The sequence below is a fragment of the Argopecten irradians genome, chromosome 16, assembly GCF_041381155.1.
Source record: "Argopecten irradians isolate NY chromosome 16, Ai_NY, whole genome shotgun sequence".
NCBI lineage: Eukaryota > Metazoa > Mollusca > Bivalvia > Pectinida > Pectinidae > Argopecten > Argopecten irradians.
Window position 1 is genome coordinate 27,767,872 of NC_091149.1, and position 27,914 is coordinate 27,795,785.

General features: G+C 36.4%; 2 protein-coding genes across 3 annotated transcripts; both read right to left on the bottom strand.

Annotated features, from left to right (window-relative positions):
• Window positions 1-3,389: 3,389 nt before the first annotated feature.
• LOC138310426 (ras-related protein Rab-5B-like) lies at window positions 3,390-13,503 on the bottom strand. 2 transcript variants are annotated; one of them, XM_069251643.1, is made up of 6 exons: window positions 13,112-13,503; window positions 8,343-8,537; window positions 7,180-7,331; window positions 6,645-6,767; window positions 6,036-6,129; window positions 3,390-5,021 (listed from the first exon to the last, which is right to left on the bottom strand). In XM_069251643.1, the coding sequence occupies exons 2-6, from the start codon at window positions 8,533-8,535 to the stop codon at window positions 4,918-4,920; spliced, it is 666 nt and encodes a 221-aa protein (XP_069107744.1). In that variant the 5' UTR covers window positions 8,536-8,537; window positions 13,112-13,503; the 3' UTR covers window positions 3,390-4,917. The 2 variants fall into 2 exon arrangements, with proteins under 2 accessions (XP_069107744.1, XP_069107743.1); XM_069251642.1 differs by lacking the exon at window positions 13,112-13,503 and adding an exon at window positions 9,822-9,945.
• A 2,828-nt stretch (window positions 13,504-16,331) lies between these two features.
• Window positions 16,332-27,353, bottom strand: LOC138310916 (ras-related protein Rab-5B-like). The gene is made up of 6 exons (XM_069252240.1): window positions 26,966-27,353; window positions 19,973-20,167; window positions 18,810-18,961; window positions 18,275-18,397; window positions 17,670-17,763; window positions 16,332-16,754 (listed from the first exon to the last, which is right to left on the bottom strand). The coding sequence occupies exons 2-6, from the start codon at window positions 20,163-20,165 to the stop codon at window positions 16,651-16,653; spliced, it is 666 nt and encodes a 221-aa protein (XP_069108341.1). The 5' UTR covers window positions 20,166-20,167; window positions 26,966-27,353; the 3' UTR covers window positions 16,332-16,650.
• Between the last annotated feature and the right edge of the window lie 561 nt (window positions 27,354-27,914).

Consider the following 27,914-nt stretch of genomic DNA (forward strand, 5'->3'; position numbering starts at 1 on the left):
ATCTATGTATGACGTCGCATGATTGTCTAAGTAGACGGTAACGTCAAATCTGAGCTAGATTTCTCCTGTTTTATATAAAGACGAAATCTAAAGTTTTATTTATATTACTATTAATAAAATTATACGATAAATAGAATTTTACTCTCGTAGCTATGTAACTCGTTAAATAATCCTATATGCCACTCGCCTTAAAAGTCGTGGCATATCCAATTATTGAACGCGTTTGATAAATTTTATATTATAAAGCCACTCATGTAAAATCCTCTATTTCTAAAAGGGTTTTGATATTTTAAAGATGCTCCACGCCGACAGAGCATAAATGTTGTTTAATCGTGTATATATATGTCTAATTGATACAAAAAATAATACTAAATAATTAATTTCGCCTTTGGTGCATGCGCAATCAGTACTTCATTTCATATGGGATATAGTGACACGGAATTTTTTCCGAGATGCAATGAATTATTTTTTCATATTTATAGCTTGAAGTAAAATTAGAAGCTAAAACTTTTCAATGATGGCAACGGTGTAAAGTAAGTAACTTTTGTAACTGAAGAAAAATACTTAATCGTCTGCTCCTGTTTTTGATAGTGAAAAAATGCCATTTTTCAGCGGTGGAGCATCTTTAAATCCAGACTCTGAGCTGTTTAAAGGAGAGAGCTAAATGCAAATATAAATATGTTTATCAATTACCAATTGAGGCTGTTATGTTCCATAGTGATCGGGGCATTCCAATACTATCTAGTAAATCTTGACAGTGATCACAGAAGTTGCATAACTATAAAATCCGTCATATCTTTTTTAGTTTAATCTTCCTAGGCTGACCTAGTTAGTTGGTGACTCAGGGATTGCTCACTCTGTAGGAATACCTGGTGCTATATCCTCACACGTTTCACGGTGTCACTGTACAAATATCTACTATATACTTGTTTATATATGAAATTTCTTTATCAGCATAAATCTACTAAATTTCTGCCAATACATATTTTTTTAAATTGCTGTTATATATGTATATATATTAAATTGCTGTTATATATGTATATATATTAAATTGCTGTTATATATGTATATATATTAAATTGCTGTTATATATGTATATATATTAAATTGCTGTTATATATGATATATATTAAATTGCTGTTATATATGTATATATATTAAATTGCTGTTATATATGTATATATATTAAATTGCTGTTATATATGTATATATATTAAATTGCTGTTATATATGTATATATATTAAATTGCTGTTATATATGTATATATATTAAATTGCTGTTATATATGTATATATATTAAATTGCTGTTATATATGTATATATATTAAATTGCTGTTATATATGTATATATATTAAATTGCTGTTATATATGTATATATATTAAATTGCTGTTATATATGTATATATATTAAATTGCTGTTATATATGTATATATATTAAATTGCTGTTATATATGTATATATATTAAATTGCTGTTATATATGTATATATATTAAATTGCTGTTACATATGTATATATATTAAATTGCTGTTATATATGTATATATATTAAATTGCTGTTATATATGTATATATATTAAATTGCTGTTATATATGTATATATATTAAATTGCTGTTATGTTCTGTTGTAATCAAAATTTCTATTGTTAACGATATTAAAGCTGATAACTCTTTTTGAAACTTCGTCCCACTAGATGTACGCAACAACTTCTGTAACAAGTAACGTTATAGAACTATCCAAAAGCGAATGATTTTTAGACCCTTCGTAAAAATCCGTATTTTGTTTAGTTTTGTTTGATTTATTTCATCCATCCATCCATCCGTTCGTTCCTCCATTCATTCCATCATATCCATGCTTTCATTCTAGCATTAATTCGGTTTTTATCTTACAAATTCTCACATCACTCCGTAATCATATCAATTTTCTTTGTTTTAGTATGCATTGTCATTTTCAAATGATTAATGTGTATGGTCACGTGAATGTTTCCTACTCTCTGTGAAATTACTTGTATTCTATATATATACATGGTTATATATTTAACAATGTAATGGACCTGATCAGAATTATATACACACTTATATCTATATGTGTTTATAATTTGCCTTCACACGTTATATCTAATGTTAAATGGTTACCCAGGTGGTCAATGGCCGTGTGGACAGTCCGCTGTCCTGCCGTTCACTAACCTAATGTACATTATAGATAGCACTCACTAATACAGGAGTCATGGTATCGGCTATGTCCGTCTTTATATCATCATATCACACAGAGTTTGTTTGTTTGTTTGTTTGTTTGTTGGATTATTTTAACGTTCTATTAACAGCGAGGGAATCGCACAGAGAAACAATTAGTGGTAAAGGGAAAATCTCATACTGAAAACAACTTTCTTTCCTGGCTACTTAATTTCAATATTCCCATTTCAAATTGAATGGCAATTCATATCAATGTAAGTGCTGTAGATATCAATTCGCAAATATAATATTTCGCTAATGTACTTGCATAAAGTAAATTGCAAGCGAAAGAAAGTAGGTTTACATCATGCCATCGATGAAATATGTGTGTTTTCTTTGCGAAATGAGAACAGAATCAATGCGGCATGTCACGTAATTCGGATTCGAACGAGATTCCCATGAAACCATACCTTCCTTTGTATGACATCATGTCCTCATATGACGCTCTTTCATGTGTCTGAGTGAATCAATAAAATTTTTAAAATATTTGCAATGGATCAGGGAGTATCCTCTCACTTAGAATATATGTGCAATTTCGAGAATTTCGCGATCCAAGTACAAGGAAAGTGTATCTCTGCCAATTAATGTGTACGTCACTCATATTGTTATCATTTGTCATTCAATAATAATATCCGCGAAATGTTATCTTCGTAAAGTTGATTTGAAATGGAAATCGCGAAATGTAGTAGCCACGAACGAAAGTTTACATTTCTTATTTTGACTTTGCTCATTTGTAATAATCACAGAGTGGAAGAATATCACACATCATTATTATACAATTAACAATCACATTTTAGAGCCAATGCTTTATAGAAAACTACCGTATTTATCTAACCGGTTATTTACGTGGATATAAATTTTCGCAGTTTTGATTTAAAAAAAAGAAAATCCAATCTAAGCGGTTTTAACTTTTCGTTAATCTGCTTTAAGGATAATCTATGATTCAGTCATTTCTCATTATTCTGCAGATCAATGACTCGCGAAATCACGAAAATATTACCCCCGCGAAACAAACTAGTAATATCATAGAAAATAATAGCCCCGCCAATCATATCATTATGATTATAAACATATTACAGAATGTCGCCACGACAATAATAATATCCAAGATTAAAGAGGACTACGCTATGGGTGTAATTTATAAATGAAATTCAAATTGTTTGCTTGACATTTTATTGTGAAAATAGACACATATATAAACATCTACATTTATGTTGTATTCATCTTTCAGTTCACGCTCCACATCACTTCACCATCTGTAGAACATCCAAGACCTGTCGCCTGGTTGCCACGGATATACATATCTAGTTCATCGACATTTCTAATAATATACTCAAACTAGAAAATTCATCAACATTATAAAAAGGCGACATTTAGAGATAACTTTGAATACATCATAAATGATGACTGATCGTCCCTTTGTAAGAACTTCAGGCTATCTGTACCATGAAGCCGGTTTTGTATAATCCCCAAGGACACGGTCTACTTCCGTTTAATTTGTTTAAACTTGTTTTCGTAATTCATGTTATATAATGATATTTTCGAACAGGTACATTGCTTCATATAATGATGCATAATGTTTGTTATATAATGATATTTTCGAACAGGTACATTGACTTCATCTTAATGTACATATCGCTAGCTTCCATATTACTACAAATATCACATACTGTAAAGTTGCATTTGTTCGCGAGGAATTAAAGTTAATTTTTGCGAACTTTTATAACTGCGAATACAATGGAAAGATTGACCGAGATGATAATCTTTATTGTACATTACTGTTGAAAGTTCTTTTAAAGAATAACTGTAAAAGAGAAAATCGCGAATTATCCTACCCACAAAACCTAACAACTGTATATTTCTCTATAGGATACCGGTACAATGTTCCTTTCGGTTTATCATTTGCCCATTTTTCATTTCCGAAGAAATGATTTGGATATAGAATTTGATGTTCTGGTCTTTACTTCCATAACATGAAAATTTAAGTCAATCCCTATCATTTAATGTAATTCCGTAACATGCCAGAGTTCAGAGAACATTTGATCTAATCATCACATTTACTTCTACTTATAAACTAAGTACATGAAAAAAATCATACATATGAAAAGCATATTTTTCTCTCATACGTCGACTTTCTGAAATATAAATCATAAAGTTTAAAAGGGAACTAATGTACGTATTTTAATAATAGGTTCAAATGAAAACGACAATATGAAAGCAGTCTCATATGTAAGAAGTAAAACAATATATGTGGAATATTAAAAGAAAACAATCATGTCATTAGAGCATTCTCAGGCCGGAAGTAAGGGCTATTCCATCATACAGTATTTCCATCCGATAACGTGATGTCACTGTCAGGTATGTTGCCCTTCACGTTTTGATCACAAAACACAGTTAAACCTGTCTTTAAAGATCACCCATGGGATCTATGAACTGATTAACATTTCCAGTCGGTCAACACAGGTCTGAAACATTTGAACATTATCATGATCATTTAACATCTCTGAACATGATTGGATTGTGTTAAATAAACAAAAATAAATAAACTATGCCGATATCTATCCTCTAACGATTACGATAATCTATTGCTCCTTCTGATAGAAGCATATAGAATCTAAGAACAACCTTGCCCAACTCTATAAATAAACATAAATAAAAATGTCTATGGTTCGTTGTTGTTTGCGTCAACAACAGCCCTTTCCTTTCTGCTCCACCTTCGTGAGTTTGACATTGCCACGCCCCTCGTTAGCACTAACGACAGGGGACTGTTGTCTGGCTATCACATTCCCTGTAACAAATCAGAGAAGTCATTTAACGATTATACATATTCAGCATTTACTGTATTTACTTACATAAAACTTGAATAGATTTAGTGGTTTAATTATAACGAAAACACTCAGATTTTTATCTTAATAACGTTTAAAATCTATTCATTTTAATCAATATAGTAATGTTGTGGGACTCTTTTATTCAATGAAACCATTACGCCGTTATATTAGCCAACTTGACACATTGTTACAAACGGTGACGTCATACTGTACTTACAAGATGATAGCAAACATTTTCAAGCCAAACTGGTTGGCTTGTTATATAAAGTTACGTCCTATTAACATCCAAGATCATCAATATTCCGCAGCCTGTCTGTTTGTTTGTTTGTTTGATTAGCGTTTTATTAACAGCTAGGGTCATGCAAGGCCATCATCCCATGCATGAAATGTGTAGCGTGTGTGTAGAGCGAGGTGCGTGTTTTGGGAGACTGCGGTATGTTCGTGTTGTGTCTTCTTGTATAGTGGAACTGTTGCCATTTTTATAGTGCTGTATCACTGAAGCATGCTGCCGAAGACACCAAGCAACACACCCCACCCGGTCACATTATACTGACAACGGGCAAACCAGTCGTCCCACTCCCGTTATGCTGAGCGCTAAGCAGGGACAGAGACTACCACTTTTATAGACTTTGGTGTGTATCGGCCAGGGGACAGAACCAAGAGCCTTCCTCACAGGGGCGAACGTTTATCTCTAGGCCAAAAGTGAGGCGGTGCCAAGGTAGGCATTAGGAAATTAGGAAGAAGAAAAAAGATAAGATCCTAAATTTAGTCGCCTTTTACGATCATGCAATAGGGGCAGCAGGTAAAATTTTAACGCCCTACCTGCAGGACCGTCAAATTAGAGATACGCATACAGAGAGCACATTGCACACTGTTCTATAAGGCGTCTAAACACAATCAACAAGCCAATAAACCAGGTTATATTTACCAATGGAATGTTAAATGTACAAATTACCTAATACCGACTGACTTACCGATTTGGTTAAATATATCATCTACATGCATCCCAGTTTTCGCAGACGTTTCAGCATATAAAAGTTTGTTTTCGGCAGCGAATTTGCGAGCCTCCTGGAAATGAAAACAATGTAGGAAATGGAGGAAGCTTGTTGTGAAACAGTTTTGTTATAGATTCTGAAGATTCTTTAAATTATCTTTTTCCGGGATAACTTTGCTTTCCGAGATAATAATCAACATGGTACATTTATAAATAATATTTACCCAAGGGAGCAGGGAAGAGGGCATATAGAAAAAAAAACCCAATCTATCCATTTTTACAATTTATCTTGTACAAATGCAATTTAGTAGGGTTTATCATTATCATTAACTCTGCTTTCCAGTTTAAGATAAAGTTTTAACTCGAGCAAAAACGTACGATCAAGCTAGCCAGATATATTTGCTAAATGAAATTATTTCAGAAAGAAAGAACGAACATATCTAGAAAACCAAATGCACGATGTTCAAGACAGATATTGCATTTCAAAAGTCTTTTGTATAAATTAAAAACCAATAGCTACTCCTTAACGAATCATCCATCTATGTAAACAAATAATCGACAAACGTGACGAAGTATATGATAGGTATACCTCGTTGTTACATCTGGTATCGGTGACCATGTCGGCCTTGTTCCCCGCTAACACTATCACCATCATAGCGCTAGCCTGCTGCATCAGCTCCTTCACCCATAGCGTGGCTTTGTTGTATGAATTCTATAAAGAATTGGAAGACTCTGTACACTGGTAATATAAATCAATTGTGTTCAAACAAAATGATTTTTAGGTATCGTAAAACATGTCCATGCTTATACAAGGCCTTCCAGGTCTCATTAATGTTCCTTCACATAGTACGTTTCATTGCTTAACCAAAATTAACCATCGGAAAGCATTGGTAAATTATAAAAAATTGTTTTAGGAAAACTGTTTCTACCAATTGGTCAAAATATATTAACGTCTCTCAGAACATATGTATTGATCGTTTATTTTAACCTAGTATGATCTAATCTTATCACATTTGAGAGTCTGAGAGTATTGGGGCATTGTATGAACACATCGACCTCTGTTCTGAACATATTACCCTCTGGACGATAATCTAAGCATCTGGTATAAAGATGAACTGACTTACTACATTAGTGACGTCATACACGACGACGGCGGCAGGGGCGCCCCTGTAGTACATGGGAGCGAGGCTGTGATATCTCTCCTGGCCAGCAGTATCCCAGATATCGAACTTGATGGGGCATCCCTGGCAGTTAATAGTCTTCGTCAGGTAGGCAGCTATAATACAGAATATAAGTATATGCTTCAGATATACCATATAGCTCAAATTTTCACGGAAATGATATCGTCTAGGTTAAGCGGAATATTGTTGTGATCATAAATATTTTAACAGCAAATTATAAGATATGGTTTAATAACATATAATTTTATAGTCAGATTGCGAAATTGAAATACGCTGAAATTTAACTTTTAAAGAATTTTTTAGCAATTAATTTCACAACATGTACGCTTGTTTTTACAACATAAGTTACAAACACCTTTATCTATCTTATGTACATCCAATTGTATACAGATTACTATGAAATGAATATCTAACTCAATTTTTTATACTAGGCGTCAACTTCGCTAGCCAAGAGTATTTAATCCGATTTTCTTCCTTGTTTGTTTGCTTGATTAATTAACGTCATATTAACAGCTATGGTCATGTAAGGACGGCCTCCCATGTATGCGGTGTGTTGCGTGTATGTTGTGCAGGGTGCGTGTTTTGGAGGACTGCGGTATATTCGTGTTATGTCTTCTTGTATAGTGGAACTGTTGCCCTTTTTATATCACTGAAGCATGCCGCCGAAGACACTAGGCAACACACCCCACCCGGTCACATTATACTGACAACGGGCAAACCAGTCGTCCCACTCCCGTTATGCTGAGCGCTAAGCAGGAGCAGAAACTACCACTTTTATAGACTTTGGTGTGTCTCGGATAGGGGACAGAACCCAGAGCCTTACTCACAGGGGCGAGCGCTCTTCCTAGTACAATGTAGTAGGAAGAGAATCGGATTAAATACCTATGGCTAGCAAAGTTGACTAGACGTCCCAAGTACCTACTATCAAATTTGTAAACACATTTATTATATTTGATATTTCAGTGATCCTTATTTCATATCCAATACCATCTCTATCGAAACAGTTCTTTATTTACTATATTGAACGATAATTCATTTACTATATTGAACAATAAAGGTTAGGATCGTGCTATTGTCCGTTTGATATGTCCTTTTGTTGCACTAACCTCCTATTGTAGTCTCCCCGTTCTCGTTGAACTCTCCCCGTACAAATCTCAGGGCTATACTAGACTTCCCTACTCCTGATTCCCCCAGTAGTACCAACTTTATCTGTTTGGCTTTACCTCCACCGCCCCCTCCGGCACCCCCACCCCCGGGCCGACTGGCAGCGGAAGACGATGAGGAATTCCAGTCGTTCATTTCTACAAACAAAATCAATAATTATTAGTTTTGGCACTAATCATATGTATATATATTTCCACACATATCTTTAAACATTTAAGGGACTGAATGTGTACATTACATATATATATCATTGTCATCATTGATAAACTGTTGGCTTTTTGGCATTCGTTTGAATGTATACTCAAAATGGGACTTTTGTTCAAGTTATATAATTGTTCCTAATACAATAACAAGTATTACAAATATACATCGATTGATTTGAGATAACCATGTAACAACGTTATTGTTACGAAACTTCGTGCTATTTCACGGAAGTTGAGCTCAAAGAAAGTGTAAGCAGTTCCCACGTGGAAACCAAGTGCATCGCATCAGCTGGCAAAATATAAACTTAACATCCCTAAAAAAATCATTTGGGGCACTTTTGTCTATGAAATTATTATACCGTCATCTCAGCCAATCAGAAGCGACGTTACCATCGGCGACGCCATTTTTTACTTTATGGGTTGATAAAAAAATTTAAGCCAATGAAAATACTCCTTACAAGTAAGACTGAATTATAATAATTTACACACAATGTAGAAACTGTAGTAAAACATTTTAAGACTTTTCTTTGTTGGTGATAAATCCTTCAACTGAAGTAATCTATCAAAGACACCGAATATCACCATTTTATGAAATAGCAAGTCGTTTCCGTATTGATATACAGCTTGAACATTCTAGTACCACGGATTCCCAACACCAAACATGCTCTAAACATACACCAACCATGACATACAGCAAAGCATCACTAAATGAGCGTAGTTTCTATATGACTTAAAGCAATATCAAGAAAATCAAGCATTACGTTCGTACATATATATTTGGAAATGATTCCACTATTGGGTAACAACGATAACAATGGGATTTTAGCACATATTTATATAATATTTATATACAACAAACGTCAGAAAATGAAGATAGATACAGTATATGTCTGAATTTACATATTAACACGTATTATAAACTACAACGTAGAAAATATGGAAAATCACAACAACAACAAAATTACAACAAAAAATAACAGATGATGCCCAAAAAGTTTGTTTTCCTTACATTGGCATTTTGGTGATATTTACTAAATGTGATTAGCAAAGAGAATTCAAATAGAAATTTTCTACTCCAAAAAGCAGAAGTTCATATCTAGCAACAGTCGTAGCTTTTTAAATGTTATTGGTTCAATGCGCTACACCATGCCATACTTAACTACATTCGCATCGTCTTACAATACTGGAATGTCAGAACAATCAACAATAGTTATTTACCAGTAATGTCTAAAGCGACATCGATGTAACCCGAGGTGATGGTACCGAACTCTTGAATCATAGCTTACATCTATTCACTTCAGAAATCAGTTCCACAAGTGAGGTGATCTTTCATGTTTATATATTTACACATGATTCAGCCATTTTCGATAAAAATAGATATTACCATTACATCCTGTAATACCCCGTACCAGTCTACATACAAATATGTATCGCATATGATACCAAAATTGTAATTACGTAGAAACTACCATTTTCGTTTATTGAATTGTTTGCTTAGTTATACTTGCGTCCTATGAACAGCCAGGGTCACGCAAAGACGGCCTCGCATGTATACGGTGTGTTTCGCGTGTATAGTGAAGGTGTGTATTTTGAGAGACTGTGCTATATTCGTGTTGTGTATTCTTATATAGTGGTAAGCTTGCCCTTTTATAGTGCTATATCACTGCGGCATGCTACCGAAGACACCAAGCAACACACACCCCACCAGGGGAGCCTGTCGTACCATCCTATTTATGCTGAGCGCTAAGCAGGAGCAGAAACTACCACTTTCATATACTTTGGTGTGTCTCGGCCAGGAGACAGAATCCACTATACGAGAAGACACAACACAAACATACTTCACGCACTTCACGCACGCTATATACTACTCACACGAATGGGAGGCCGTCCTTACATGACCATGGCTGTTAATAGGACGTTAAAATAATCGAACAAATTTTATTTCCATACATTGGTACGTCAAGTGATACAGCTATTTCATCCCAGTATACATATACATTTAGCGTTGTTGTGCTCTTTGGGCGAGATGACTACGTACACGAAAATAATTCGGACAGCTTTATCAAACGATTTCGTCCCCTGTCAAGATTCTGGCAGTGCCAATTTGATTGGCCATTTCCATAGGTCATCTGGACGTGACCCCTAATGGAATGTTGTCAGATCCTTTTATCAAACGTAGTGATAATAATAAGAATCTGTATTTTGATCAGATTGTTGTCAGGTCCTCTTTTGAACGGAGTCGTTATAAGGATCTTATTTTAATCAGATTGATTACTTAACGTCCTATTAACAGCTATGGCCATGTAAGGACGGCCTCCCATGTATGCGGTGTGTAGCGTATATGTCGTTCACAGCGCCTGTTTTGGGAGACTGTGGTATATTCGTGTTGTGTCTTCTTGTATAGTGGAACTGTTGTCCTGTTTAAAGTGCTATATCACTGAAGCATGCTACCAAAGACGATTTTTTGTCACAAGACCTTGACTCTAACCAGTGCTACGTTTTGCTTGCTCTCTCCAATTTATTGTTATCTTTTCTATGTAGAAGGCAAGACAGTGGCGTAGGAAACGTAATGGGGGGCAAAGGTCCTCAATATTTCGTAACACCCCCCCCCCCTTCCCACTCCGCTTGCGCGCCCAGCACCCACAGGAGATACTTGATATACTTTTTTTCATGTATCATTACATATAATCCTTGTACACATCTATAGACAGTGACGTCGCTAACAGGAAATTAATGAATACCCAAATTAGCGTGCGAGTTGTGGGGGGGGGGGGGGGGGTCCGCGATATCCGCTGATGGAAAATTTACGATTTAGAATGACTGAGATGAGTATTACGATGTATTTTGATGATTTTGCGAAGACCGAAGGCGCGAGATTAAGGTGTTTGGCGGATCCGGGGGTCTCCCCCGGAAAACAGACCCCCGGAAAAAATTGTACGATTTAGAAAGGCTGAGATGAGTTTTACGACAAAGACATGTTTGCCCCCCCCCCTGCCGCTTCCTACGCCCGATATAGCATGTGACGCCTGAAGAGTGACATAGAAATAATGCAGTGTAAATTGAAATAACTTATTTCAGGAATACATGATGTATGTGTCATAGGCCTCCCAAGGACCGTGTCCCTAGAGTAAAACCTTGCAGTAAACCCGCTTGAATGTGTGGTCTATATACATCAGTCGAAACCTCCTTCTGATATCAAGATAAATTACTATGACGTAAGAATGAAAATAAAATAGATTCCTGTATAAAGACCACATTTTCAACCTGGCATTCAACAGGGTTCACATCTTGGTCCATAGTTTTTGGTACCCCTATGTAACAAGATCCTATCTATAACCAGTGCTACGTTCGCAGGTTCCCTTTTCTTTTATTTTTATTTTCCAATTATTGAATGCATACGGAAAGGTGCGGAAAAAACAAGGATTTAATAAACTAAATTAGGGTTATTTGTTTTAATAATTAACGTCCTATCTGACTGCGGTATGGCCAGGTGGGTGGGGCGTGATTTGGGAGACTGCGGTATGGCCAGGTGGGTGGGGCGTGTTTTGGGAGACTGCGGTATGGCCTTGTGTGAGGTGTGTGTTTTGGGAGACTGCGGGTATGGCCAGGTGTGAGGTATGTGTTTTAGGAGACTGCGGTATGGCCAGGTGTGAGGTGCCTGTTTTGGGAGACTGCGGTATGGCCAGGTGTGAGGTGTGTGTTTTGGGAGGACTGCGGTATGGCCAGGTGTGAGGTGCGTGTTTTGGAGACTGCGGTATGGCCAGGGTGTGAGGTGCGTGTTTTTGGGAGACTGCGGTATGGCCAGGTATGAGGTGCGTGTTTTGGGAGACTGCGGTATGGCCAGGTGTGAGATGCGTGTTTTGGGAGACTGCGGTATGTCCAGGTGTGAGGTGCGTGTTTTGGGATACTGCGGTATGGCCAGGTGTGTGAGGTGCGTGTTTTGGGAGACTGCGGTATGGCCAGGTGGGTGGGGCGTGCTGTACGGTGTACCTGGTGACCTGGTCCAATACCAAACGGTGTCGGCTTATTCCACGTTTTGATATAGGACTGCGCTCTGGCCCTAAACCAGACATCTATCTGTCATAATGTCTAAGTCTGGTGTCAGGGCAAGAGTATCTCGGGCTAGATATTTACATACATGGTGTATATATATGCAACTGGTGCTCATATATAATCAAGAATAAATCACGACGATCTTACAAATATCTTGCATAATATATGGTGTTATGCTTGTATTATGTATGTATGTACACATATATGGACGACGCGTGTCAAATCCATGACACGCGCCCATCACTATATACGTGTATAGGAGTATTTTACCTTAATTAGTGTGTATGTATGTGGCATCACAGAAATTAAATGAAAAACAAAGGGCAATATAGTGTTTTGATAGGCATTATATATAACATGTAACTCTCTTTATATAATAATAGTATAGACATATAATTAGAATGATCGATGATACCGTAGATGCCTTAGTTATTTGTGATGCTTAGTGTACTTACTTTTAGAGATTCCTTTTCCTACAATTTCAGGTCCAGTAGAAATCCGTATGCCCGACGTAAATCATGTCTAAAACTGTTAAATTTTCAGTAAAACAACTCTTTTCTCACACATTAGAATCCATCGAATATACCCGTGATATCATATATAACTATGTTGGTGTGCTGTGGAAACGCCCCCTCAGTTACTTGTTGTTGATAAACTAATTTTATAAATTCCTGTTAGCGATCAAAGTTGTCGTAAAATATCAAATATAAATAAAATATCCGATTTTCTCATTTTATGATGAAGATGGTCTCATTTACACACATAAGAAAACGGCGATTAAAACTTTGATCTTTGGTTAACGGTCACACTTCCGGTTTTATGAGCTGTCGTGTTATCTGAAGCAGTTTAGGGGGCCATCTCAAAACTGAATCGATCAAGCTATGTTTTAAACATTACCGACACACCGCGTGCGGTTTAGTAAGACATTGCTCATACACATTTGTATTTACATTATAACAACTTCCGAAATAGTTTTGGCGACATGACCCACAACCAGTTAATTGATAAAATAGTTAACTCTTAATAAATTAAGTCTGTTAATTTAAGGAACAATAATATTTGATAATTATTATCAAGGATTTATAAGTCATATATACGTCCTTGGTTAGATGCTGATTCAGAAGATATTATCAGCAAAAATGAAATAACTACATCGATTTTAGCGAATTCATTTTAATTGTTTTATCGGTTACTGTACAGTCATTTCGCGGTAATCCGTTTTCTGGTCAATATCTACCAGTACTAATTAAGCTGTGAATGGCTAGTTGTCTTGCATTTCGTTCCAATTTAATTACCTTAACAGCGTATATATCAAATTTACGACACACGTTTATATTTAAAGCAGATAATGTATTTACATTATGATTCTACAATTCCAATTCAATTTCATTGCATTTTCCATCCGAAATATATCACAACGCAAATAAGGATTGAACTACAAATGAATTTACTAAACTATACAAATGAACATACAATGTATAATATATCTGAATTTCTTGAAACCATACCTTCCTATGTATGACATCATTTCCTCATTATTGACCGCTTCTTTTCATGTGATCCAGAGTGAATCAAATAATTTTTTTTAAAATATTTAGTGCAATGGATCAGGGAGTATCTCTCGTCACTCAGAATATATGGGTGCAATTTCGATTAGAGATTTCGCGAATGCAAGTACAAGGAAATGTGTATCTCCGCGCCAATTAATGTGTGCCGTCCACTCATATCTGTTTATCCATGTTTTGTCATTCAGTAATACTATCCGCGAAATGTTATCTTCGTAACAGTTTGATTTAGAAATGGAAATCCGCGAAATGTAAGTAGCCCACTAACGAAAGTTTGACCATTTCTAATTTTTGACTATTGCATCATTGTTGTAATCAATCAACAGAGTGTGAAGAATATCACACACACATAATTTATACAATTAACAATCACATTTTATGAGCCAATGCCATAATAGACAAACTACTCCGTATTTATCTAACCGGTTTATTTACGTGGATCTAAATATTCGCAGTTTATGATTTTTAAAAAAAAAGAAAAAACCAATCATAAGCGGGTTTTTAACCTATTCGTTAATCTACTTTTAAAGGATAATCTAATGATTCAGTTCATTTCTCAATATTCAGGCAGATCAAACAGACTCCGCGAAATCCACGAAAATATATTACCCCCGGCGAAACAAACTAGTAATACCATAGAAAACTAATAGCCACCGCCAACATATCATTATAATTTAAACATTTTAAACAGAATGTCCGTCACGACAATACTAGTAATATCCAAGATTAAAGAGGGCTAACCGCTATGGGTGTAATTTATAAATTAAATTCAAATTTGTTTTGCTTGACATTTTATTGTGAAAATAGACACATATATAAACATCTACATTTATGTTGTATTCATCTTTCAGTTCACGCTCCACATCACTTCACCATCTGTAAGATGGGGCTGGGTGGTGGAGTACATCCAAGACCTGTCGCCTGGTTGCCACGGATATACATATCTAGTTCATCCCGACATTTCTAATAATATAACTCAAACTAGAAAATTCATCATCATTATGAAAAAGGCGACATTTAGAGATAACTTTGAATACATTATAAAATGATGACATGATCGTCCCTTTGTAAGAACTTCAGGCTATCTGTTACCATGAAGCCGGTTTTGTATAATCCCCAAAGGACACGGTCTACTTCCGTTGTAATACCGTTTAAACTTGTTATTTAATTCATGTTAACTAATGATAATTTTCCGAAACAGGTACCAATTGCTTCATATAATGATGCATAATGTTTGTTATATAATGATATTTTCGAACAGGTACATTGCTTCATATAATGATGCATAATGTTTGTTATATAATGATATTTTCGAACAGGGTACATTGACTTCATCTTAATGTACATATCGCTAGCTTTCCATATTACTACAAATATCACATACTGTAAAGTTTGCAATTTGTTCGCGAGGAATTAAAGTTAATTTTTTGCGAACTTTTATAACTGCGAATACAAAATGGAAAGATTGATCCGAGATGATAATACTTTATTGGTACATTACTGTTGAAAGTTCTTTTAAAGAATAACTGTAAAAAGAGAAAACCGCGAAATTATCCTACCCACAAAACCTAACAACTGTATATTTTCTCTATAGGATACCGTTACAATGTTTCCTTTCGGTTTATCATTTGCCATTTTTTTCATTTCCGTGAAGAAATGATTTGGATATAGAATTTGAATGTTTTTCTGGTCTTTACTTCCATAACATGAAAATTTAAGTCAATCCCTATCATTTAATGTAATTCCGTAACATGCCAGAGTTCAGAGAACATTTGAATCTAAATCATTCACATTTACTTCTACTTATAAACTAAGTACATGTGAAAAAAAATCATACATATTGAAAAGCATATTTTTCTCTCATACGTCGACTTTCTGAATATAAATCATAAAAAGTTTAAAAGGGAACTAATGTACATATTTTAATAATAGGTTCAAATGAAAACGACAATATGAAAGCAGTCTCATATGTAAGAAGTAAAACAATATATGTGGAATATTAAAAGAAAACAATCATGTCATTAGAGCATTCTCAGGCCGGAAGTAAGGGCTATTCCATCATACAGTTATTTCCATCCGATAACGTGATGTCACGTGTCAGGTTTATGTTGCCCTTCACGTTTTGATCACAAAACACAGTTAAACCTGTCTTTTAAGATTACCCATGGGATCTATGAACTGATTAACATTTCCAGTCGGTCAACACAGGTCTGAAACATTTGAACATTATCATGATCATTTAACATCTCTGAACATGATTGGATTGTGTTAAATAAACAAAAATAAATAAACTATGCCGATATTTATCCTCTAACGATTACGATAATCTATTGCTTCTTCTGATAGAAGCATATAGAATCTAAGAACAACCTTGCCCAACTCTATAAATAAACATAAATAAAAATGTCTATGGTTCGTTGTTGTTTGCGTCAACAACAGCCCTTTCCTTTCTGCTCCACCTTCGTGAGTTTGACATTGCCACGCCCCTCGTTAGCACTAACGACAGGGGACTGTTGTCTGGCTATCACATTCCCTGTAACAAATCAGAGAAGTTCATTTAAATCTTACATAAAACTTGAATGACATTTAGTGGCTTATTTTAAATAACGAAAATTCACTCAGATTCATTTCTAATAAATATAGTAATGTTGTGGGACTCTTTTATTCAATGAAACCATTACGGAGCCGTTATATTAGCCAACTTGACACATTGTTACAAACGGTGACGTCCATACTGTACTTACAAGATGATAGCAATGCATTTTCAAGCCAAACTGGTTGGCTTGTTATATAAAGTTACGTCCTATTAACATCCAAGAATCATCAATATTTCCGCAGCCTGTCTGTTTGTTTGTATTGTTTGTTTGTTTGATTAGCATTTTATTAACAGCTAGGGTCATGCAAGGCCATCATCCCATGCATGAAATGTGTAGCGTGTGTGTATTAGAGCGAGGTGCGTGTTTTGGGAGACTGCGGTATGTTCGTGTTGTGTCTTCTTGTATAGTGGAACTGTTGCCATTTTTATAGTGCTGTATCACTGAAGCATACTGCCGAAGACACCAAGCAACACACACCCCACCCGCACAGGGGCGAACGCTCATCTCTATAGGCCAAAAGTGAGGCGGTGCCAAGGTAGGCATTAGGAAATTAGGAAGAAGAAAAAAGATAAGATCCTAAATTTAGTCGCCTTTTACGATCATGCAATAGGGGCAGCAGGTAAAATTTTAACGCCCTACCTGCAGGGCCGTCAAATTAGAGATACGCATACAGAGAGCACATTGCATACAGCGGTATATTCGCCTTACTTGTATAGCACATTGCATACAGCGGCCTTACGTAACCTTAACTGTTCATAAGGCATCTAAACACAATCAACAAGCCAATAAACCAGGTTATATTTACCAATGGAATGTTAAATGTACAAATTACCTAATACCGACTGACTTACCGATTTGGTTAAATATATCATCTACATGCATCCCAGTTTTCGCAGACGTTTCAGCATATAAAAGTTTGTTTTCGGCAGCGAATTTGCGAGCCTCCTGGAAATGAAAACAATGTAGGAAATGGAGGAAGCTTGTTGTGAAACAGTTTTGTTATAGATTCTGAAGATTCTTTAAATTATCTTTTTCCGGGATAACTTTGCTTTCCGAGATAATAATCAACATGGTACATTTATAAATAATATTTACCCAAGGGAGCAGGGAAAGAGGGCATTTAGAAAAAACAATCTATCCATTTTCACAATTTATAATGTACAAATGTAATTTAGTAGGGTTTATCAATATCATTAACTCTGCTTGCCAGTTTAAGATAAATTTTGAACAAGTGCAAAAACGTACGATCCAGCTAGCCAGATACATTTGCTAAATGAAATTATGTCAGAAAGAAAGAACGAACATATCTAGAAAACCAAATGCACGATGTTCAAGACAGATATTGCATTTCAAAAGTCTTTTGTATAAATTAAAAACCAATAGCTACTCCTTAACGAATCATCCATCTATGTAAACAAATAATCGACAAACGTGACGAAGTATATGATAGGTATACCTCGTTGTTACATCTGGTATCGGTGACCATGTCGGCCTTGTTCCCCGCTAACACTATCACCATCATAGCGCTAGCCTGCTGCATCAGCTCCTTCACCCATAGCGTGGCTTTGTTGTATGAATTCTATAAAGAATTGGAAGACTCTGTACACTGGTAATATAAATCAATTGTGTTCAAACAAAATGATTTTTAGGTATCGTAAAACATGTCCATGCTTATACAAGGCCTTCCAGGTCTCATTAATGTTCCTTCACATAGTACGTTTCATTGCTTAACCAAAATTAACCATCGGAAAGCATTGGTAAATTATAAAAAATTGTTTTAGGAAAACTGTTTCTACCAATTGGTCAAAATATATTAACGTCTCTCAGATCATATGTATTGATCGTTTATTTTAACCTAGTATGATCTAATCTTATCACATTTGAGAGTCTGAGAGTATTGGGGCATTGTATGAACACATCGACCTCTGTTCTGAACATATTACCCTCTGGACGATAATCTAAGCATCTGGTATAAAGATGAACTGACTTACTACATTAGTGACGTCATACACGACGACGGCGGCAGGGGCGCCCCTGTAGTACATGGGAGCGAGGCTGTGATATCTCTCCTGGCCAGCAGTATCCCAGATATCGAACTTGATGGGGCATCCCTGGCAGTTAATAGTCTTCGTCAGGTAGGCAGCTATAATACAGAATATAAGTATATGCTTCAGATATACCATATAGCTCAAATTTTCACGGAAATGATATCGTCTAGGTTAAGCGGAATATTGTTGTGATCATAAATATTTTAACAGCAAATTATAAGATATGGTTTAATAACATATAATTTTATAGTCAGATTGCGAAATTGAAATACGCTGAAATTTAACTTTTAAAGAATTTTTTAGCAATTAATTTCACAACATGTACGCTTGTTTTTACAACATAAGTTTCAAACACCTTTATCTATCTTATGTACATCCAATTGTATACAGATTACTATGAAATGAATATCTAACTCAATTTTTTATACTAGACGTCAACTTCGCTAGCCAAGAGTATTTAATCCGATTTTCTTCCTTGTTTGTTTGCTTGATTAATTAACGTCATATTAACAGCTATGGTCATGTAAGGACGGCCTCCCATGTATGCGGTGTGTTGCGTGTATGTTGTGCAGGGTGCGTGTTTTGGAGGACTGCGGTATATTCGTGTTATGTCTTCTTGTATAGTGGAACTGTTGCCCTTTTTATATCACTGAAGCATGCCGCCGAAGATACCAGGCAACACACCCCACCCGGTCACATTATACTGACAACGGGCAAACCAGTCGTCCCACTCCCGTTATGCTGAGCGCTAAGCAGGAGCAGAAACTACCACTTTTATAGACTTTGGTGTGTCTCGGATAGGGGACAGAACCCAGAGCCTTACTCACAGGGGCGAGCGCTCTTGCTAGTACAATGTAGTAGGAAGAGAATCGGATTAAATACCTATGGCTAGCAAAGTTGACTAGACGTCCCAAGTACCTACTATCAAATTTGTAAACACATTTATTATATTTGATATTTCAGTGATCCTTATTTCATATCCAATACCATCTCTATCGAAACAGTTCTTTATTTACTATATTGAACGATAATTCATTTACTATATTGAACAATAAATGTTAGGATCGTGCTATTGTCCGTTTGATATGTCCTTTTGTTGCACTAACCTCCTATTGTAGTCTCCCCGTTCTCGTTGAACTCTCCCCGTACAAATCTCAGGGCTATACTAGACTTCCCTACTCCTGATTCCCCCAGTAGTACCAACTTTATCTGTTTGGCTTTACCTCCACCGCCCCCTCCGGCACCCCCACCCCCGGGCCGACTGGCAGCGGAAGACGATGAGGAATTCCAGTCGTTCATTTCTACAAACAAAATCAATAATTATTAGTTTTGGCACTAATCATATGTATATATATTTCCACACATATCTTTAAACATTTAAGGGACTGAATGTGTACATTACATATATATATCATTGTCATCATTGATAAACTGTTGGCTTTTTGGCATTCGTTTGAATGTATACTCAAAATGGGACTTTTGTTCAAGTTATATAATTGTTCCTAATACAATAACAAGTATTACAAATATACATCGATTGATTTGAGATAACCATGTAACAACGTTATTGTTACGAAACTTCGTGCTATTTCACGGAAGTTGAGCTCAAAGAAAGTGTAAGCAGTTCCCACGTGGAAACCAAGTGCATCGCATCAGCTGGCAAAATATAAACTTAACATCCCTAAAAAATCATTTTGGGGCACTTTTGTCTATGAAATTATTATACCGTCATCTCAGCCAATCAGAAGCGACGTTACAATCGGCGACGCCATTTTTTACTTTATGGGTTGATAAAAAAAAATTAAGCCAATAAAAATACTCCTTACAAGTAAGACTGAATTATAATAATTTACACACAATGTAGAAACTGTAGTAAAACATTTTAAGACTTTTCTTTGTTGGTGGTAAATCCTTCAACTGAAGTAATCTATCAAAGACACCGAATATCACCATTTTATGAAATAGCCAGTAGTTTCCGTATTGATATACAGCTTGAACATTCTAGTACCACGGATTCCCAACACCAAACATGCTCTAAACATACTCCAACCATGACATACAGCAAAGCATCACTAAATGAGCGTAGTTTCTATATGACTTAAAGCAATATCAAGAAAATCAAGCATTACGTTCGTACATATATTTGGAAATGATTCCACTATTGGGTAACAACGATAACAATGGGATTTTAGCACATATTTATAAAATATTTATATACAACAAACGTCAGAAAATGAAGATAGATACAGTATATGTCTGAATTTACATATTAACACGTATTATAAACTACAACGTAGAAAATATGGAAAATCACAACAACAACAACAACAAAAAATTACAGATGATGCCCAAAAAGTTTGTTTTCCTTACATTGGCATTTTGGTGATATTTACTAAATGTGATTAGCAAAGAGAATTCAAATAGAAATTTTCTACTCCAAAAAGCAGAAGTTCATATTTAGCAACAGTCGTAGCTTTTTAAATGTTATTGGTTCAATGCGCTACACCATGCCATACTTAAATACATTCGCATCGTCTTACAATACTGGAATGTCAGAACAATCAACAATAGTTATTTACCAGAAATGTCTAAAGCGACATCGATGTAACCCGAGGTGATGGTACCGAACTCTTGAATCATAGCTTACATCTATTCACTTCAGAAATCAGTTCCACAAGTGAGGTGATCTTTCATGTTTATATATTTACACATGATTCAGCCATTTTCGATAAAAATAGATATTACCATTACATCCTGTAATACCCCGTACCAGTCTACATACAAATATGTATCGCATATGATACCAAAATTGTAATTACGTAGAAACTACCATTTTCATTTATTGAATTGTTTGCTTAGTTAAATTTGCGTCCTATGAACAGCCAGGGTCACGCAAGACGGCCTCGCATGTATACGGTGTGTTTCGCGTGTATAGTGAAGGTGTGTATTTTGAGAGACTGTGCTATATTCGTGTTGTGTATTCTTATATAGTGGTAAGCTTGCCCTTTTTATAGTGCTATATCACTGCGGCATGCCACCGAAGACACCAAGCAACACACCCTACCAGGGAGCCTGTCGTACCATCCTATTTATGCTGAGCGCTAAGCAGGAGCAGAAACTACCACTTTCATATACTTTGGTGTGTCTCGGCCAGGAGACAGAATCCACTATACGAGAAGACACAACACAAACATACCGCAGTCTCCTAAATCACGCACTTCACGCACGCTATATACTACATGTATGGGAGGCCGTCCTTACATGACCATGGCTGTTAATAGGACGTTTTATTTCCATACATTGGTACGTCAAGTGATACAGCTATTTCATCCCAGTATACATATACATTTAGCGTTGTTGTGCTCTTCGGGCGAGATGACTACATACACGAAAATATTTCGGACAGCTTCATCAAATGATTTCGTCCCCTGTCAAGATTCTGGCAGTGCCAATTTGATTGGCCATTTCCATAGGTCATCTGGACGCGACTCCTAATGGAATGTTGTCAGATCCTCTTATCAAACGTAGTGATAATAAGAATCTGTATTTTGATCAGATTGTTGTCATGTCCTCTTTTGAACGGAGTCGTTATAAGGATCTTATTTTAATCAGATTGATTACTTAACGTCTTATTAACAGCCAGGGCCATGTAAGGACGGCCTCCCATGTATGCGGTGTGTGGCGTATATGTCGTTCACAGCGTCTGTTTTGGGAGACTGTGGTATATTCGTGTTGTGTCTTCTTGTATAATGGAACTGTTGTCCTTTTTAAAGTGCTATATCACTGAAGCATGCTACCAAAGACGACTTTTTGTCACAAGACCTTGACTCCAACCAGTGCTACGTTTTGCTCGCTCTCTCCAATTTATTGTTATCTTTGCCATGTAGAAGGCAAGACAGTGGCGTGGGAAGATGAAACGTAATGGGGGGGGGTGTAAATGTCCTCAATATTACATAACACCCAACCCAACCCCCCTCCCCACTCCGCTTGCGCGCCACGCACTCACAGATACTTTTTTCATGTATCATTACTTTTTGTTTGTTTGTTTGTTTGATTAATTAACGTCCTATTAACAGCTATGGTCATGTAAGGACGGCCTCCCATGTATGTGGTGTGTTGCGTGTATGTTGTGCGAGGTGCATGTTTTGGGAGACAGCGGTATATTCATGTTGTGTCTTCTTGTATAGTGGAACTGTTGCCCTTTTTATAGTGCTATATCACTGAAGTATGACGCCAAAGACACCAAGCAACACACCCCACCCGGTCACATACTGACAACGGGCGAACCAGTCGTCCCACTCCCTGTATGCAGAGCGCTAAGCAGGAGCAGAAACTACCACTTTTATAGACTTTGGTGTGTCTCGGCCAGGGGACAGAACCCAGAGCCTTCCTCACAGGGGCGAACGCTCAACTCAAGGCCAAAAGTGAGGCGGTGCCAAGGGAGGCATTAGGGAAGATAAAGTCAGTTAGGAAGAAGAGAAAAGATAAGATCCTAAATTTAGTCGCCTTTTACGATCATGCAATAGGGGCAGCAGGTACAATTCTAACGCCCTACCTGCAGGGCTGGTATCATTACATATAATCCTTGTACTCATCTATAGACAGTGAGGTAGCTAACAGGAAATTATTGAATACGAAAATTAGCGTGCGAGTTTGGGGGGGGGGTGTCCGTGGTATCCCCTGATGGAAAAATTACGATTTAGAATTACTGAGATGAGTATTACGATGTATTTTGAAGATTTTGCGGAGACCGAAGGCGCGAGATTAAGGTGTGTGGGGGATCCGGGGGTCTCCCCCGGGAAAAATTGTACGATTAAGAAAGACTGAGATGAGTTTTACGATGCATTTTGTTGAATTTGCGAGCGCCGAAAGCGCAAGATTTTTGTGTTTGAGGGGTTCGGGGGTCTCCCCCGGGAAACAAATTATTATTTAGAATGGCTGAGATGAGTTTTACGATGTATTTGATGAATTTGTGAGCACCGAAGACGTGAGATATTGTTGTTTGAGGGGTCCTGGACCATGGAAAAAATTAGGATTTAAGAATGGCTGAGATGAGTTTTACGATGTATTTTGATGAATTTGCATGCTTCGAAGGCGCGAGATTTTGTTGTTTGTGAGGTCCAGGGACCTCCCCCGACAAAAAAATATTACAATTTGGAATGGATGTATTTTGATTATTTTAAAACGTTCTTTACACGATAATTTTTTTTGCCGATTTAAAGTTACCTGCATTGAGAAATGGTAATTTGTGAGTGTCGTCATACCATTTTGCAACTCAGCTAGATCTGAACATACCGGATTCAAACCATCGACACACTGTTGTGTGTAACTCAAAATAGCAAATAAATTGATTGCCTTACTAAGACATTTAAACAAATTAATTTCTAAGAAGCATTTTTTGAAATAATATAATCCCTTGATAGACAATTTAGTCTAGTTCGTGTGTATTGAATTTCAATTATTAAAGGTTTGAACATTAGGTGCTTGAACGGTTTAGGGAACGCGCCGCGCAGCGAAAAGTTTTCTCAAACGAAGTACAAAAATGTGCAGGAGGACCCTTTTTTCTTTGAAATATGCATTTTTAGAACATTTCACTTGGCGAAAATGGGGCGGGGGGGCAAAAAGACATGTTTGCCTCCCGTCCCGGCGAACAGAGGGGGGGGGGGCAATTGCCCCCCTGCCCCCTCCCGCTTCCTACGCCCCTGATATAGAATGTGACGCCTGAAGAGTGACATAGAAATAATGCAGTGGAAATGGAAATAACTTATTTCAGAAAAACATGATGTATGTGTCATAAGCCTCCCAAGGACCGTGTCCCTAGAGTAAAACCTTGCAGTACACCCGCTTGAATGTGTGGTCTATAAAGAATGAAAATAAAATAGATTCCTGTAATAAGACCATATTTTCAACCTGGTGTTCAACAGGGTTATCATCTTGGTCCATAGTTCTTGGTACCCCTATGTAACAAGACCCTATCTATAACCAGTGCTACGTTCGCAGGTGTACCACAAGGCTCTCTCCCTTTTCTTTATATTTTGCATATATATTTTTATTTTCCAATTATTGAATGCAATATACGGAACCGTGCGGAAAAACAAGATTTAATAAATTAAATTAGGTTTATTTGTTTGAATAATTAACGTCCTATCAACAGCCAGGGTCATGTGAGGACGGCCTCCCATGTATACGGTGAGTAGCGTGTGTGAAGTGCGAGGTACGTGTTTTGGGAGACTGCGGTATGGCCAGGTGGGTGGGGCGTGTTTTGGGAGACTGCGGTATGGCCAGGTGAGTGGGGCGTGCTGTCCGGTGTCTTTGATGGCATTCTCCAATGAGAAAATGCACTATACCAAACTCTATATTACTCTCCCCTACCAAACACAAGTACAAATGTTATACACACATAACATCCCGCATGCAGGGAGGCCGTCCTTAAATGACCTTAACTGTTAATAGGACGTTAAGCCTAATTAGCCAACCGCATGATGGCAACAATGCGCCACCAGCTTTGTTATCTGTATACAGATAATGCGTTATTGTTACGTTTAGCTTTGTTTACAGTCCTCTCACGGACTGATAATGTCTATATATATACATATATTAACAAATGTTCTATACATAATCTTCTAAGTTCTGTTCATATTATTTGAATAAGTTTGTTTGATTTTTTTTATGTTTGCAAGTCAATAGGGATATTGTATTAATTGGATGATCTAGAAATTTGTAAGCTAAAATGATTTCTCAAGAAATAAAGGGCACACGTTCATCAGGTTTCACCATAGGGATCTGAGCATTACATACAGTTTATTTAATTATTGACCAACCAGAGTGCCCTATGACCATTTTTAGACGTTTTAGAGGTCTAGATCAAAATTTGGTCTCTTAAACGTCTAAAACTGTTCTTAGAGCACAGCTAGATCTGGTTGGTCTTTAATTATATAAACTGTAACTAATTCTCAAATCCCATCTTCAACAAATAATTGTTTAATGAGAGCATATGAAAAATGTCGCAAGTTCTATTGATAATAATTAATGTTTCATACTATTTTTTTCAGATTTAATCGGAAATAGATCTTTATTGCCTCCAACAAAGAACTGGACCATGCGTTCGGTAAGAACATCCGCAACCCCGTGTAAAGCGATATCACGATATTTACTAGCCCGAGATACTCTGGCCCTGACACCAGACTTAGACATAAATGACAGATAGATGTCTGGTTTAGGGCCAGAGCGCAGTCCTATATCAAAACGTGGAATAAGCCGACACCGTTTGGTATCGGGCCAGGTCATCTCCGATTCAGACTGACCACCGAGAAGCACCTCTAACCTTTGTCTATTCAACAAATGAATATTATATCTACCCAAATATAGCAATCCGTCGAGATTAAAGGTGATTTGCATACTACGAGAAAATGGCGACGACGACGAGGGAAATTTAAAGTTGCGGAAAAGAAACTACTGTGTTGACACAATAGAACGTGCATGCGTGATGAAATGGATGGCTATGAGTAGGTAAATTATTCATTTGTTGAAAAGACCAAGGTAAGTGGCGATTCTGGGTGGTAATATTTTGTAAGTAGCTAAATCGGAGATGACCTGGTCCGATACCAAACGGTGTCGGCTTATTCCACGTTTTGATATAGGACTGCGCTCTGGCCCTAAACCAGACATCTATCTGTCATAATGTCTAAGTCTGGTGTCAGGGCAAGAGTATCTCGGGCTAGATATTTACATACATGGTGTATATGTATGCAACTGGTGCTCATATATAATCAAGAATAAATCACGACGATCTTACAAATATCTTGCATAATATATGGTGTTATGCTTGTACTATGTATGTATGTACACATATATGGACGATGCGTGTCAAATCCATGACACGCGCCCATCACTATATACGTGTATAGGAGTATTTTACCTTAATTAGTGTGTATGTGGCATCACAGAAATTAAATGAAAAACAAAGGGCAATATAGTGTATTGATAGGCATTATATATAACATGTAACTCTCTTTATATAATAATAGTATAGACATACAATTAGAATGATCGATGATACCGTAGATGCCATAGTTATTTGTGATGCTTAGTGTACTTACTTTTAGAGATTCCTTTTCCTACAATTTCAGGTCCAGTAGAAATCCGTATGCCCGACGTAAATCATGTCTAAAACTGTTAAATTTTCAGTAAAACAACTCTTTTCTCACATATTAGAATCCATCGAATATACCCGTGATATCATATATAACTATGTTGGTGTGCTGTGGAAACGCCCCCTCAGTTACTTGTTGTTGATAAACTAATTTTATAAATTCCTGTTAGCGATCAAAGTTGTCGTAAAATATCAAATATAAATAAAATATCCGATTTTCTCATTTTATGATGAAGATGGTCTCATTTACACACATAAGAAAACGGCGATTAAAACTTTGATCTTTGGTTAACGGTCACACTTCCGGTTTTATGAGCTGTCGTGTTATCTGAAGCAGTTTAGGGGGCCATCTCAAAACTGAATCGATCAAGCTATGTTTAAACATTACCGACACACCGCGTGCGGTTTAGTAAGACATTGCTCATACACATTTGTATTTACATTACAACTTCCGAAATAGTTTTGGCGACATGACCCACAACCAGTTAATTGATAAAATAGTTAACTCTTAATAAATTAAGTCTGTTAATTTAAGGAACAATAATATTTGATAATTATTATCAAGGATTTATAAGTCATATATACGTCCTTGATTAGATGCTGATTCAGAAGATATTATCAGCAAAAATTAAATAACTACATCGATTTTAGCGTATTCATTTTAATTGTTTTATCGGTTACTGTACAGTCATTTCGCGGTAATATGTTTTCTGGTCAATATCTACCAGTACTAATTAAGCTGTGAATGGCTAGTTGTCTTGCATTTCGTTCCAATTTAATTACCTTAACAGCGTATATATCAAATTTACGATACACGTTTATATTTAAAGCAGATAATGTATTTACATTATGATTCTACAATTCCAATTCAATTCACCTTCATTGCATTTTCCATC